Raw genomic sequence first — 16,291 nt, 5'->3', positions numbered from 1 at the left:
CGCTTGTCATCACTTATGCATGTGTGGCTTACACTTCTTTCAGAAAAGTTTCCTCTCAACCTTTGGAACCAAAGGTCTCATTATAATCTTTTTCCGGGTGGTAACAATCGCTTAAACTCAATCTATGACTTTTTGTGGGGCACTACTGTGCATAATTGGCTGCAGTGTTTTGCCCCAAAATATGGCAAAATCACTTTACATAAAATTCAGTATGTCTCTGAGAGGTCTCAAATTCATGATAAAACCCTATAACAAATGCAAGGATGATTATTATTATAATATTTTCTGCTCAAATATTAAAATAAATGATGGACTCTGCCTTAATGTTTATCATAGAATCATAGAATTACACAGCACAGAAGGAGGCCATTCGGCACATCGTGTCTGTGCTGCTCTTTAAAAGAGCTTCTGAGGTGGATAGATATTTAGGTGAGGGTATATGTTAGGCCTCTGTATGTCTTCAGAGACGAGCCACACAAAAAAATTTAGTTTTCTTGTTTTTTATATGTTATAAATTTAAAATGTTATAAATTTACTGTTTATTCTACCAGTCACCACGTACGTTAATGTCCACACTTGCCTAACCACACCACAAAACCCAAGGTGTAGAGTTTAATCACAGAATCATAGAATTACACAGCACAGAAGGAGACCATTCGGCCCATTGTGTCTGTGCTGCTCTTTGAAAAGAGCTTCCAAATCAGCCCCACTCCCCGCTCTCTGCCCATAGCCCTGATCAACCCCACTCCCCCCGCTCTCTCCCCATAGCCCTGATCAACCCCACTCCCCCGCTCTCTCCCAATAGCCCTGATCAACCCCACTCCCCCGCTCTCTCCCCATAGCCCTGATCAACCCCACTCCCCCGCTCTCTCCCCATAGCTCTGATCAACCCCACTCCCCCGCTCTCTCCCCATAGCCCTGATCAACCCACTCCGCTCTCTCCCCATAGCCCTGATCAACCCCACTCCCCCACTCTCTCCCTGCCCTGATCAACCCCACTCCCCCCTCTCCCATAGCCCTGATCAACCCCACTCCCCCACTCTCTCCCCATAGCCCTGATCAACCCCACTCCCCCGCTCTCTCCCATAGCCCTGATCAACCCCACTCCCCCGCTCTCTCCCCATAGCCCTGATCAACCCCACTCCCCCGCTCTCTCCCATAGCCCTGATCAACCCCACTCCCCCACTCTCTGCCCATAGCCCTGATCAACCCCACTCCCCCACTCTCTCCCCATAGCCCTGATCAACCCCACTCCCCCACTCTCTCCCCATAGCCCTGATCAACCCCGCATAGCCCTCATAGCCCAAATAATTATCTACTTCTTTCTTAAAAGTTGTTATAAAAAGGCTTAGGTAAAGTCTAAAGGTTTAGCATTTCAGGATATATATTAATTGCATGTTCATTTATAGAGGTTATCACAGTGTGTGTTGCCCATTATTTCTAGGTTAATATCAGTGAGAGCCGGCAGAGTATTTACTACTAAATCTGTATGGTATAGACTGATCTAACTTTACATGTTCTGCGCTAGAGATCGTAGTTTGTACAGTGAGTAAAGCAACGTTTAATTTTCTCTTTCAGTTGAGTAGGTTGTGAGTTGGGATGTCACATGGAGCACTGTAGCGTAGTTGTTAGAGCGCTCACCTCGCAAGTGAGAGGACCCGGGTAAGAATCCCAGGCAGTTTGAGACAAAACCTTAGGCAAGTTTCCTTACTCCACACGCCTCTGTTCACCAGCAGTGAGTAGGAACCCGTTTGTTAGTCAATTGGCGGATCGCTTTTCCAGGAGTAATAATCCCTTAAAAATAATAATTTGGTCACTTATAAAACAGAATATATTATAAAGTGGATTGACTAGTGTATTTTGTGGGTGAAATGCGGCAGCATAGTGTCGCACAAACAGTCGTGGATTGAGTGACCAAATTATTATTATTTTAAAACATTTTGGAGAGATTAATATTAAAAGCGAACTGCCAATCATCTAACAAGTGGGTTCTTACTTACTGTTAGGTAAACAAAGGCGTGGAGTAAGGAAATTTGCCTAAGGTTTTGCCCCGCCTGGGAATTGTGCAAATAAATAATAATAATGATTGTTGCATTTGATGTAGCATCTCATCACGTTGTTGATAGAATGGCTCTTCACAGAGTGTAATGTAAAGTGTAGTGACTCTGTGTTTTGTGAGTGAAACGCATTCTAAAGCTAACAGAAGTGTTGTGTTTTTTCTCGCCTCTGGGATGCTGGCTGCTCAGGTGTGAGCTGTGCTGACGAGGATGACAAGCCCAGGAAACGCCGACGCACCAACAGCTCGAGCTCCTCGCCTGTGGTGCTGAAGGAGGTGACCAAAGCCCTGGTGCCCGCCTGCAAGTCCCCAGCCGTCCCCCTGGGCGCCAGCCCCAAAGTCAGCAACATCATGCAGAGCCTCGCCAACTCCATCCCCTCACACATGTCACCAGTGAAAATCACCTTCACTAAGCCCACCACACAGACCACCAATACCAACACACAGAAGGTCAGTGTCCCCACTGTGGGCAGGTAATAATCATATAATAAGCCTTATGTTTTATACAGCGCCTTATCACGTCTTCAGGACGTCTCAAAGCGCTTCACTGTAAAGTAAATTGACTGTGTATTTTGTGGACGAAACACGGCAGCCAATTGTGCACAGCAGAGTCCCATGAAGAGTAGCAGATTGAAGTGACCAAATTATTGTTATTATTTCAAAGTGGTGGTTGTGGTGGGGTGGGGGTTCTCAGACCACATCAACTCTGGTTGAAATTGTGCAAATAAATAATAATCCTTGTCGTGCCGATGTCTCAAAGTGTTTCACAAGAATCTACTTTGAAATGTGGTTTTGTAGGTGAATCCAGCAGCAATTTTGCACACAACAGCAACTCCCCCACAAACAGCCATGAAATGAATGACTCAATTTAACTGGAGGGTTATTGTCCAGGATTTTGGATTAAAACTAGTAAAATCAATGTGGTTTTTAAAGTTCACATGATTTAAAATTACGTTTTACTGAAAACCTTTTTATCTCCTACACATCCTATTTAAAATAATAATAACAATCCTTGCATTTGATACAGCACCTTATCATGTCGTTGAGACGTCTCAAAAGCGCTTCACAGAATATAGTGTAAAGTGAATTGACTTTATTTTACATTGCCTCATTAACTAGATCAATCACTTCATGCTGTTTGTGGGACAGCAACAACAACTTGCATTTACACAGCACCTTTCACACAGGGCAGCATCTTGGAGCGTTTAACAGACGACAGTCTGTCGTCGAGCCGGGGGGAGGGTGGGGAGAGGACCATAGTACGAACAAAGTTCTGCTGTGTTCAAAACACACAATCAACCGTTACAGCATTTCCTGGGAAGCACTTTGAGATGTCCTCCCGATGTAAAAGGCGCTTTATCAAATGTGAGAATAATTATAATTTGCATTTATTGTCCTTGCTTTGACCTCAAGAGTTTTCAAATAATAATAATCTTTGCATTTGACATAGCGCCTCATCACGTCTTCAAGTCATCTCAAAGCACTTCACAGAATATACTGTAAAGTGACTGTGTATTTTGTGGGCGAAATGTGGCAGCTATTTGCGCACAAGAGTGTCCCACAAACAGTCGAGGATTGAGTGACAAAATTATTATTTTTATTTTATTGCATTTTTGAAGGGATTATTACCCCCAGAAAGTGATCCGCCAATCGACTAACAACCAGGTTCCTACTCACTGCTGTAAACAGAGGTGTGTGGAGTAAGGAAACTTGCCTCAGGTTTCGCCCTGACCGGGAATCAAACCCGGGTCTCTCGCTTGTGAAGCGAGTGCTCTTAACAGTGGTGCCGTCCCACAAACAGAGCTACAAGGACTTTATTGTTCGATGGCTTTACTGCAAAGAGGGCTCTGGTGATCACTTAAAGGTTCTTTGTGTTTCTATTAACGACAGGTAATCATTGTGACGACATCTCCAAGCTCAACGTTTGTGCCCAACATCCTGTCCAAGTCTCACAATTACGCTGCTGTCACCAAACTGGTGCCAACGTCCGTCATCACAACCACCACCCAGCGCCAGCCGGTGGTCATCACCGCCACACAACCCCCCTTTACCTCCAGCAACACCATCTCCCCCTCCTCCGCTTGTTGTGTGATGGCCACAACCTCCACACACTCCTCAGCCTCCTCTGCTGTCATGTCCACCATCGCTCAAGGTACGGTAAACAGCAACAACAACAAATGCTGGACAGTCAGGGATTTGGGGGTTGGGATCAGGAGGGTGGAGGGCAGGGAGGGTGGGGGTAGGAGGCTGGCTGAAGTTGTGGTCGAAGAGGAGAGTTATGAAGGAAACGAGGGAGGGGGTGAGGCAAAGGGACTTGGAATGGAGTTCCAGAAGGTGGGGGCAGAAATGCTGAAGGCCTGGCCGCTGATAGTGGAGTGGGCCGGGTGGGGGACGTGGAGCAGGCCACAGCATGCTGAGCGGAGGGAGCGGACTGGTTGATACGTGGTTAGTAGGTTGCAGAGGTAGGAAGGATCAAGGCCGTGGAGGACTTTGAAGGTGAGTATTTTGAATTCTACCTGATTATGGAGTCCTGTAGCTCAGGGGTTAGACACTCGCCTCGCAAGTGAGAGATCTGGGTTTGATTCCCAGGCGGGGAGAAACCTTAGGCAAGTTTCCTTACTCCTCACACCTCTGTTTACCAGCAGTGAGTAGGAACCCAGTTGCCAATCGAAAGGCGGGTCACTTTCAGGGGGTAATAATTCCTTAAAAAAAGAATAAATTGATCAATTCATGACTGTTTGCACGAGAGAGTTGTGGAGACCGACAAGCAGGGAGTTACAAGAACAACTTGCATTTATATAGTGCCCTTCACGTGGGGAAGAGTCCCAGAGTTAGCATAATAAGCATTGGAATAAGGTCTTTCCAGGGTGGTGGCGGGGAGGATTCTTGTGAATTGTAATAAACCTTGCATTTGATATTGCACCTTACCATATTGTCGAGACGTCTCAAAGTGCTTTACACAATATACTGTAAAGTGGGTTTATTTTTCCTGTATTTTATTGGAGAAATATGCAGCAACCAGTTTGCACATAGCAATGTCTCACAAAAGCCATGTAGTAAGTGACCAATTGTATTTTGGGGGATTGTTGGCCAGGACACTGGGAGATTCCAATAGCCCCACAGGATCTTTAACATCCACCTGAACAGGCAGATCGGACCTCGGTTTAATGTCTCATCCAAAGGGACATTCAAATCACTTCAAATCACTACTGTTTATGGGACACTGGCTGCCGTGTTTCAGCGACAAAATACACAGTCACTACACTTTACAATATATTCTATGAAGCGCTTTGAGACATCTCAACAGCATGATGAGATATATTAAATATAAGGATTGTTATTATTGTTGTTATTTGTCATAAACTCCAATCCCTGACAACACTCTCAGGTGAAGTACCTTGCAGCCTCTTGTGTCAGTCTGTTGCTACCATCTTCTGCTATCTCTGTTGCCAGGTGCAGCTGGCACTGCCGTGAAGGTCACCGCAGCCAGACTCCCCTCACCCAAAACCCTGGTGGGGTCTCCAACACAGATCCTGGCTCAATTGTCCAAACAGCAGCATTCGCTGTCACACTCCCCACAGCTCCAGTCCCAGCAGTCACAGACCTCGCCTGGTGTCAAACCCACCATTCAGATCAAGCAGGAGTCTGGTAAGTGCCGACACACTACCTAGCAACATAGGAACAGGAGTCAGACATTCAGCCCCTCGAGCCTGTGCATATTTACACAGCGCCTTTCACGTCAGGGGGACATCCCAAGGCGCTGGACAGTCAGGGATTTGGACCCGAGCTGGGGGTTGGGATCAGGGAGGCAGGGAGGGAGGGGGAGTAGGAGAGGAAGAGGAAGATCTGGAGACTGGACTTGAAGGAGGCAAGGGAGGGGGCAGGGTGAAGGGAATGTGGGATGGAGTTCCAGAAGGTGGGAGCAGAGAGGCTAAAGGCCCGTCTGCCGATGGTGGGCCGGAGTCCACTGAGCGGACGGAGTGAACGTGTTGATATAGGGTCAGCGAGTCACAGAGGTAGGGACGGGCAAGGCCATGGAGGGCTGAATGATGATTTTGAATTGTATCCTTTGGGGGACGGGGACCCGGGCGTGGGGGTGATGAGGTCACAGAGTCTCGTGTGGGTACATGAGCATTGGAATCACTGGATAACAATTGGGAATTGATTCCTTTATTCTGGGGTGTGGAGGCTAATGCTAGTCGTGGCCTGTGGTCTGTGCTGAGATCAGCTTGTTGACAGTGATCAAGAGGGTGATCCTGGGTCAGTTGATGAATTGAGGTGACGTGGAGAAGCTGTAACTGGTGATCTTCCCCAGCCTCGGGGGCTGATTCTCCAAACAGTTTTGTTGGTAATGCTATAAGGTGTTGATGATGACCAGCTATGAGACTGGGTGATGTGCAGAAATAAAACCATTCAACAACAACAAAATTACATGTGCGAAGGCCTTTTATGTCAGGAGGAGGTCCCAAGGCACTGAACAATCAATGTTTTGAACCTGAGCTGGGGGTTGGGATGGAGGAGGGTGGGGGGGAAGCAGGGAGATTGAAAGCACGGTTGAAGAGGAGGGTCTTGAGGTGGGCATTGAAGGTGGCGAGGGAGGTGGTGAGGCGGAGGGACTGCGGGATGGAGTTCCAGAGGGTGGGGGCAGAGTGGCAGAAGGCCCGCCCGCCTAGAGCCAGGTGCGGCGAGCGATGCGGGGGACGTGAAGCAGGCCGGAGCCCACTGAGCGGAGGGAGCAGGCAGGTTGGTAGGAGGATAGGAGGTCGCAGAGGTCAGGGGGAGCAAGACCATGGAGGGATTTGAAGGTGAGGACCAGGATCTTGAACTGTATCCTCTGTGTGATGGGAAGCCAGTGGAGTCGACAGGACCCGGTCTGCAGAGTTCTGGATGATCTGCAACCTATGGCAATTGCAGTCCTTAAGGGAATGGTTAACTATTGATGGAAAGATTTAAGTGTGTATTTGTTTATTTCCCACCATCAGCAGTCGGGCCTTCATCCTCTCTGCCCCACCCTTGGGAACTCCATCACACATTCTCTTTGCCTCGCTATTTCCTTTGCCTCCTTCAAGGCGCATCTCAAGACCCTCCTCTTCGCCCACTTCTTCGGTTACTCTACTAATATTAATGATCTGGACTTGGGCAGAGAGAGCACTATTTCCAAGTTTGCAGACGATACCAAGTTAGGTAGGGTAGTAAATAGTGAGGAGGACTGTAACCAACTGCAAGCAGACATACACAGAATGGTGGAATGGGCTGACATGTGGCAGATGGATTTCAATGTGGAGTCCTGTAGCTCAATGGTTAGAGCACTCACTTTGCAAGTGACAGTCCTGAGTTCAATTCCAGGCAGAGGGCGAAACCTCGGGCAAGTTTCCTTACTCCACACAGAGCCTAATAATAATCCCTCCAAAACCAAACAGTAATAAATTGGTCATTTTCAATCTACGACTGTTTGTGGGACATTGCTGTGCGCAATTGGCTGCCGCGTTCGCCCACAAATATGCAATTCACTTTACAGTATATTCTGTGAAGTGCTTTGGGATGTCTAGAAGACGTGAAAAGCGCTATATCAAATGCAAGGATTATTATTATAAGTGTGAGGTGATACACTTAGGTAGGAAGAATGATAGGAGGCAATATAGACTTGGCAGCTCAATCTTAAGGGGGGGGTGAACGTACAGAGAGATCCGGGTGTTCAAGTAAGCGAATCGTTAAAGGTAGCGGGGCAGGTAGATAAGGCAGTAAAAAAGGCATTTGGTGTACTGAGCTTTATTAGTGGGGGCATAGAGTACAGGAAAGAGTAGGGAGATTATGGTTAATCTGTACAAAACACTGGTTAGGCCTCAGCTGGAGTACTGCATCCAGTTCTGGGCACCTTACTTCAGGAAGGACATTAAGGCACTGGAAAGGGTGCAGAGGAGATTCACGAGAATGATACCAGGAATGGGGGACCTCAGCTATGAGGACAGTGGAGAAGTTAGGACTTTTCCCATTGGAGCAGAGAAGGTTACGCGGGGACCTGATAGAGGTCTTCAAGATCATGAAAGGTTGTGACAGGCGAGATAGGGAAAGCTGTTTCCGTTGGCAGGTGTGTCTGTGACCCGCGGTCACAGTCTGAAGATATCTACCAAGAGAAGCAGAGGGGAGGTTAGAAGAAATGTTTTCACTCAGTGAGTTGTTAGAATTTGGAATGATCCGCCCGAAAGGGCAGTGACGTCCGATTCGATAACAGCTTTTAAGAGAGAACTGGACAGGTATCGGGGAAGACGGGTTTGTGGGGTTATGGGGAGAAAGCTGGTGATTGGGGTTAGTGAAAGTGACGCTCTGTCAAAGAGCCGCACAGACTCGATGGGCCGAATGGCCTCCTTCTAAGCCGTAACATTCTATGAATCTATCTCCACCCTCCCTGCCCTCGACCCCTCCTGATCCCAACCCCCAGCTCGGGTCCAAATCCCTGACTGTCCAGCGCATTGGGATGTCCTCCTGACATGAAATGTGCTGTGTAAATATAATTTGTTGTTATTGTTTCCTATTTTAATAAGATATGATCATGAGCCTTGACAGTTTGACTGCCCATTCCCCTCACCCTTTACCACCAACACCCACATAGCAGTTGGTCCCCAACATTGACCTCTCTCTCTCTCAGTTTGTGTGTAGTACACAGGATGCTGACTTCACTCCTGGAAAACTGGACTCGGACATAACCTCCTCGGGATTGGTACAATAATCCTTGTATTTGACACAGCACCTTATGACGTCATCAAGACGTCTCAAAGCGCTTCACAGAATGTATTGTGAAGTGAATTCACAGTATATTTTGTGGGGCGAGAATACTGTAAAACTGGAGCCAGAGGTCAGTGTACTCGTCATGCATTCCAGGGACTATCTGTTGTCCACCTCCCCTCTGGCTCTCCACTAACTAGCTCAGTATTCCATGTGTTTCACAACCTTTTTTTGGGTATCCATGAGCTGTTAGATCTGGTGCTCTCTGAATGGAACGGTGAGAAAGGAAACGTACTTCATTAATTGGATTCATTAAATCAATCAATTAATTAAAGTCATTGGAGTTTAGGTACAGATCAGCCGTGATCTAAAAATTGTGGCTGAAAATAGGGGCTGAATGGCCAACTCCTGTTCTTGTTTATATATGTATATTGGGTGACCAAAAAGTTATGATATCTACCCTGTTACATAAAAAAATCAATATTTTGTTACAACTTATTAGACATTATAACTGCATCATGACTTTTTATACATATATAATATATATATTAGGAAGTAACTGTGAGACGCCAGTAGATATTATATATTAGGAAATGACTGTGAGTTGCGAGTATATAATATATAATATATGTATCAATATATATATTAGGAAGCCTGCTCATCACAGCACCCGGAGAAGAAGCCAAGTTTTCTTTTAAACTAATAAAACGCAGCTTTAGAAGAACTGTTGTGTATTTTGATTAGCCCAGGCTGCAGCAAATACCTGTTTAACTAGCAGTGAGTAGGAACCCGGTTATTAGTCAATTGGCGGATCACTTTTCGGGGTACAATTCCTCCAAAAAAACCAAACAACTGTGCGCTCAGCGGGACACTGTGCAATTGCCCGGCGTATTTCACACACAAAATACATAGACACTACAGCATACTCTTTGAAGTGCTTTGGGATATCTCAAAGACATGATAAGGTGCTGTATCAAACACAAGGATTATTATTAAAACCTCTTGCTTTGTCCTTCTACGTCCTGTATGAAAGGTTACGTGTGTGTGTGGGGGGGGGGGGGGTGGTTAAACAACAGTGACTTTTCCCAGAGGGTGATTTGTGTTGGGGATGTGATGTATCTTGATGGTGAGTTGTTGTTTCTCCAGGTGTCAAGATAATAACTCAACAGCTGCAGCCCAGTAAGATCTTGCCAAAGCCGCTCACCATGTCCAGCTCCAGCTCCTCCCCCATCATGGTGGTGAGTAGCAATGGAGCCATCATGACCACCAAGCTGGTGACCACTCCAACCGGTAAGCTTCCCTCCCCCTCAGCAACATAAATCTGCTCTTAAGCTCTCTCCTTTGGTGAATGGATCAATGCCTCCGTCCTGCCTGCCCCACCATCGGTGGTTGGGCCTTCAGCCTCTGCCCTCACCCTCTGGAACTCCACCCCACAGCCCCTTTGCCTCGCTCTCTCCCTTGCCTCCTTCATGGCTCATCTCAAGACTCCTCTTTGACCACACCTTTGGTGACCCTCCTACCCCCACCCTCCCTGCCCTCCTCCCTGATCCCAACCTCTAGCTCGGATCCAAATCTCTGACTGTCCAGCACCTTGGAACATCCTCCCAAGGTGAAAGCCGCTTCGTAAATGTCATTTGTTGTTGATAAGGGAAGTGAGATAGGAAAATAAAGTTGACATGGATTTTTTTGTGGACAAGTTGGACATTATATTCCGCCCTACCATCGGTGGCCGGGCTTTCAGCCTCTCAGCCCCTAGGCTCTGGAACTCCATCCCCCAGTGCCTTCGCCGCTTCCTCCCTTTCCTCCTTCAAGGCCAATCTCAAGACCTTTGTCTTCAACTGTGCCTTCAGCTCACCTCGCGACTCTCTACCCCATCCTCGCTCCCTCCCTTCCCTCCCCTCACTCTGACCATTTCCCCCCGACCCAACTGTCCAGCGCCTTGGGACGTCCTCCCGACATGAAAGGCACTCTATAAATGCAATCATGTTGTTGTTGATGTATATTCTGTGCACGTTTGACATAACTCACACTTTATGTAAGTTATATTAAATCCTTGGTCCCACTCGAGGTTTACTGTATTTACAATTTCGGGGCATAATTGAGCTAATGTTGTTGAAAGAAAAATATAATTTTCTCCTATTACAGGTACCCAAACTACCTACACACGCCCCACGTTAAACCCCTCCATCAGTGCCCGAATGGCAGCTTCTTCTGGTTCAGCCACTTACATGAAAACCACCAGTGGGAGCATCATCACTGTGGTACCCAAATCACTGGCCACGTCCCTCGGGGGAAAGATTATCAGCAGCAGCATCATGTCCGGTTAGTGTTCTTCCGCTTGGTGTCCCCTTAGTTCCTTAGACTTATTGTAATAATAATAATCTTTGCAATTGATATAGTTGCTTATCATGTCTTGGACACGTCTCAAAGCGCTTCACAGAATCTACTGTAAACTGTAGTGGCTGTATATTTTGTGGGCAGCCAATTACGCACAGCAGTGTCCCACAAACAGTCGTGGATTGAGTGACCACATTATTATCTTTTTTTGAAGGGATTATTATCCACAGAAAGCGATCCTCCAATCGGGTAACAACCGAGTTCTTCCATTGGGAGGTTCTCTTCCCTTCCAGCTCATTGGAACATCCTTCTGACATGAACGACGCTATATAAATGTAGTTTGTTGTTGAGGTTGTCATATGAGGAATTAAGGGTGGGAATGTTGAGGCAGTGACTGGCATTGGTATTCCCAGCCTAACTTCATACTTTCCAAATGTTATTTCCCTTTAGGATCCACGACTAAAATCACCACCATCCCAATGACGTCCATGACCTCGAAGCCGAACGTGATTGTTGTGCAGAAGACCACGGGGAAGGGGACCACCATCCAAGGCATCCCAGGCAAAAGTGTGGTCACCACACTGCTCAACACGGGGGTGGGTGTGGCTAACACGGGGGTGGGGTGGCTAACACGGGGGTGGGGGTGGCTAACACGGGGGTGGGGGTGGCTAACACGGGGTTGGGTGTGGCTAACACAGGTGAGGGTGGCTAACGGGGGTGAGGGTGGCTAACGAGGTGGGTGTGGCTAACACGGGGCGGTATGGCTAACACGGGGGTGGGGGTGGCTAACGTGGGATGGCTAACGCAGGGTGGGGGTGGCTGCTTAAACTTTGCAGTTAGAGTGGTTGGGTCGTTGTGACGTCTCTCAAAGCGCTTCACAGAATATACTGTAAAGTGCAGTGACTGTATTTGTAGGTGAAATGCAGCAGCCAATTATACACAATGACGTCCCACAAACAGCCGTGGATTGAGTGACCAGTGACTGGCATTGGCATCAAAAAAATTTTGAGGGATTACCCCAGGAAAAGCAATCCACCAATTGACTAACAACCGGGTTCCTACTCACTGCTGGTAAACAGAGGCGTGTGGAGTAAGGAAACTTGCCTCAGGTTTAACCCTCTGCCCGGGAATCAAACCCAGGTTCCCTCGTCTGCGAGGCGAGGGCTCAAACCACTGAGCTACAGGACTGCATTTGGATGGAAGATTCCCACTAAAGTCTTTAAAGTGTGTTTGTTCTTTTTCAATTGTGTTGGCCAGGGTGAAAAAACCATTCAGACAGTAGCAGCTGGGGCCAAACCGGCCATCATCACTGCAACCAGACCCATCACCAAAATGATCGTTGCTCAGCCTAAAGGTGTAGGCTCCTCACTGCAGCCCACCACAAAAATCATCCCCACCAAAATCCTGTACGGTCAGCAAGGTAAAACCCAGGTGAGGGCATTCAATGGTTAACTAGTAATGTGTATTTATTCTATTAATAATAACAATCCTTGCATTTTTCTATAGCGCCTTAGCACATTGTTTAGGTGTTCAGAGCACTTCATACAATATACTGTAAAGTGGATTGACTGCATTATGTGGGTGAAACATAGCAGCCAATTGCACTCATTAGTGGCCCACAAACAGTCATGGATTGAATGACCCAATTTTATTTATTTTTTGAAGGGATTATTACCTCCGGAAAGTGATCCGCCAATCGACTAACATGCGGGTTCCTACTTACTGCTAGGTAACCAGAAGCGTGTTGAGTAAGGAAACTTGCCTAGGTTATCGCCCCTCGCGGGAATCGCACTCGGATCCTCTCGCTTGTGAGAGGAGCGCTCTAACACTGAGCTACAGGATTCCACATTTTGTATGTCTGTCTGTTCACTTGGAGATTTAAGATCCCTCAACACTATTGCAAAGGAGAAGGGGACACCAAGCCAACAAACCTCCTTGTGTAACCTGTTTTGTTGTGGTGAGCTGGTGGCTGAAACATGCAGAAACAAGCAGCCTGAGAATTACTTGTGTATGCCACCTAAATGTAGAAATGTCTCTGTACCTAGAATAGAATGGACTCTCACTATACCTGGAAGGATACACCTCGCTTACCTAATCCTGGAAAGTATTACAACAACGAAACTTGCCTGGACACGGTACCCCTCACGCAGAATAGTGTCTCGAAGCACTTGACAATGGCGGAGCATGACGCTGAACTGGGGGGAGATGACTGTAGGTACGGTTGAAGAGGAAGGTCTTCAGATGCAGATTGGCAGAGCAAAGGCTTGGGGACCCCAGAGTGTGCGTTGGGGTAATTGCTAGAGTCTAACCAGTTAAAAGCACATAGCTTGCCATTAAGAGCTCTCCCACTGCTTGTCCAGCTAGGACCACCCTACCTGTTGGCTTGCGGAGTTAGCAGGAGCTGAGGAATCCTCACCCCTAGTGTCTGTCCTGAGATCTCCGAGACCTGCTCCGCGTGAAGGGCATGATATATAAACAATTTGTTGTTGACCTTCCATGTCCTACTGAGAAGCCAGGCCGGGCTGGGCTGCTACGAGCAGTGCTGTGGACACGTCTGGTTCAACAACCGGACTTGAGACCATGATTGAAACGATTCTGACATTTTGTTATCATGTGACCTTTTAGCCAACTCAGCCTCACCTTCCTGCTGCCTTGCTCTAGTCTGTCCTCCAGAGGAACATAGACTCTCGACCGATGTGGAAACTTGCTGAGTACATAATGGTTTCCTGCATGACTGCAAAAAGTCAACAAACTTGGAAGTTTTAACTTTCCAAAGGGAATTGGATATATATTTGAAAAGGAAAAAGTTGCAGGGCTGTAGGGGAAGGGCGGGAGAGTGGGACTAGTTGGGGTAAGAGCAGGAGAGTGGGACTACAACAACAACAACAACAAGATTCCATTTATAAAGCGCCTTTCACGTCAGGAGGACGTCCCAAGGCGCTGCACAGTTGGGTCATGACCCGAGCAGGGGGGAAATGGTGAGGGTGAGGGGAGGGAGCGAGGAGGGGGGAAATGGTCAGGGTGAGGGGAGGGATGGGAGGGAGCGAGAAGGGGGAAGAGAGTCGAGAGGGGAGCTGAAGGCTCGGTCAAAGAGAAAGGTTTTGAGACCGGCCTTGAAGGAGGAGAGGGAGGAAGCGGCGAAGGCACTGGGGGATGGAGTTCCAGAGCCTCGGGGCTGAGAGGCTGAAGGCCCGACCACCGATGGTAGGGCGGTTGGGGCGGGGGACGTGGAGCAGACCGGAGCCAGAGGAACGGAGGGTACGGGCAGGTAGGTAGGGGGATAGTAGGTTGGAGAGGTAGGAGGGAGCAAGGCCGTGAATGGCCTTGTAGGTGAGGATGAGGATCTTGAAATCAATCCTCTGGGGGATGGGGAGCCAGTGGAGGCGAGCGAGGGTGGGAGTGATGTGGTCCCGAAGCCTGGTGCGGGACAGTACACGAGCTGCAGAGTTCTGAATGACCTGCAGCTTGTGGAGGGAGGTGGCGGGAAGGCCGGCGAGGAGAGAGTTCCCATAGTCCAGCCTTGAGGTGACAAAGGCGTGAACCAGGGTTTCAGCAGCGTGAGGGGTGAGGTAGTGCCGTAGTCTGGCGATGTTCCGGAGGTGATGGAAGGCGGTGCCAGTTGTGGTGCGGATGTGAGGGAGAAAGGACAGCTCAGGGTCGAACAAAACGCCGAGGTTCCTGACTGGCTTTGAGAGGTGGAGAGTGCAGCCTTGGATGCTGATGGTGTCAGCGCCTGAGGTGCGGAGGCGCTGACGTGAGCCAATCAGGAGGGCCTCGGTTTTTCGCACGTTGAGCTGAAGAAAGTTGTCTCTCGTCCAGGACTCGATGTCGGACAGGCAGCTGTCAGGACATCGGTGGTCGTGGAGTTGAGAGTAGAGGAGGAAAGGTAGAGTTGGGTGTCATCCGCATACATGTGGAAGTTAACTCCATGTCTGCGGATGATGTCACCGAGGGGGAGCATATAGAGGGTGAAGAGGAGGGGACCGAGGACAGAGCCCTGAGGGACACCACATGAGACAGTACGGGGGGTGGAGGAGAAGCCATTCGTCGAGACAAAGTGAAGACGGTGAGAAAGGTACGACCTAAACCATTCAAGGACAGTGCCTTGAAGGTTGAGGTGGGAGGACAAGCGGTGGAGTAGGATAGCGTGGTCGACCGTATCGAATGCTGCCGATAGGTCGAGGAGGACGAGGAGACAGAGGGAGCCCTGGTCACAGATGGTCAGGATATCATTGGTGACCTTGACCAGGGCAGTTTCTGTGCTATGGGCAGCACGGAAACCTGACTGAAGGGGTTCGAAAAGAGAATGGGTGGAAAGGAAAGAGCGCAGTTGGGAGGCGACAACTCTTTCCAAGACCTTGGAGAGAAAGGGGAGGTTGGAGATGGGCCGGTAGCTTGATAGCTGCGACGCATCAAGGGAGGGTTTTTTCAGGGTGGGCGTGATGATGGCAGTTTTTAAGGGAATGGGACAGAGCCAGAGGAGAGGGACAGGTTGATGATGTCAGTGATATGTGGGGCAAGAAAGTGGAGCTGGGAGATAAGGAGTGGAGTGGGGATGGGGTCAAGGGAGCAGGTGGTTGGTTTTAGGGATAGGATGAGTTCAGTGACAGAGGGTGGGGAAACGGGTACGAAGGTGTGTAGGGGAGGATGGGTAGGAGTCGGAGTGTGGGAGGGAGGGGGGGGGGGGGGTGGAAGTTGGAGGGGAAGTGACCGCGGAGCGGATTCCCTTGATCTTGGATTCAAGGAAATCCAGCATCTCCTCGCAGTGAAGGTTGGAGGAGATGACCTGCGCGGGGTGGCGGGGGGACGGAGGAGTCGGGTTGTGGTGGAAAACAGTAGCCTGGGGTTGTTCTTCGCCTCCAGGATTATCCTGGAGTAGAAGGACGACTTGGCCGAGGCTAGAGTGGAGCGGTAAATTTTGAGGAGGTCCAGCCAGATTTGTCGGTGGACCGTTAGGCCAGATTTGACACAGGTGCGTTCAGCAGCCCGCACCTGGCTTTTCAGTGAGCGGAGGTGGGTGGTGTACCAGGGGGAGGAGCGGGAGTAGGAGACAGTGCGGGAAGTGATGGGGGCAAGAGTATCGAGTGTGGAGGAGAGGGTATTGTGGAGGAGGGAGAGAGGAGAAGAGGGGTCGGTGAGGGTTGAAGGCCAGAGGGAGAGGAGTTCAGAGGACTC

General features: G+C 48.8%; 1 protein-coding gene across 1 annotated transcript in view; it reads left to right on the top strand.

Moving 5' to 3' along the window:
• Positions 1 to 2,246: 2,246 nt before the first annotated feature.
• Positions 2,247 to 16,291, top strand: part of emsy (EMSY transcriptional repressor, BRCA2 interacting) — a gene marked incomplete at both ends in the record, with an annotated part of 29,212 nt that continues 15,167 nt past the window's right edge. Inside the window, 7 exon segments of the mRNA XM_042334592.1 lie at positions 2,247 to 2,506; positions 3,947 to 4,208; positions 5,510 to 5,704; positions 9,926 to 10,069; positions 10,925 to 11,101; positions 11,567 to 11,712; positions 12,374 to 12,547. Of these exon segments, the coding sequence (XP_042190526.1) occupies positions 2,247 to 2,506; positions 3,947 to 4,208; positions 5,510 to 5,704; positions 9,926 to 10,069; positions 10,925 to 11,101; positions 11,567 to 11,712; positions 12,374 to 12,547 (1,358 nt within the window).

The sequence above is a fragment of the Callorhinchus milii genome, unplaced genomic scaffold (genome assembly GCF_018977255.1).
Source record: "Callorhinchus milii isolate IMCB2004 unplaced genomic scaffold, IMCB_Cmil_1.0 Scaffold4, whole genome shotgun sequence".
NCBI lineage: Eukaryota > Metazoa > Chordata > Chondrichthyes > Chimaeriformes > Callorhinchidae > Callorhinchus > Callorhinchus milii.
Note: the sequence above shows the minus strand (reverse complement) of the source record. Positions and strands in the feature narration are given on the sequence as shown.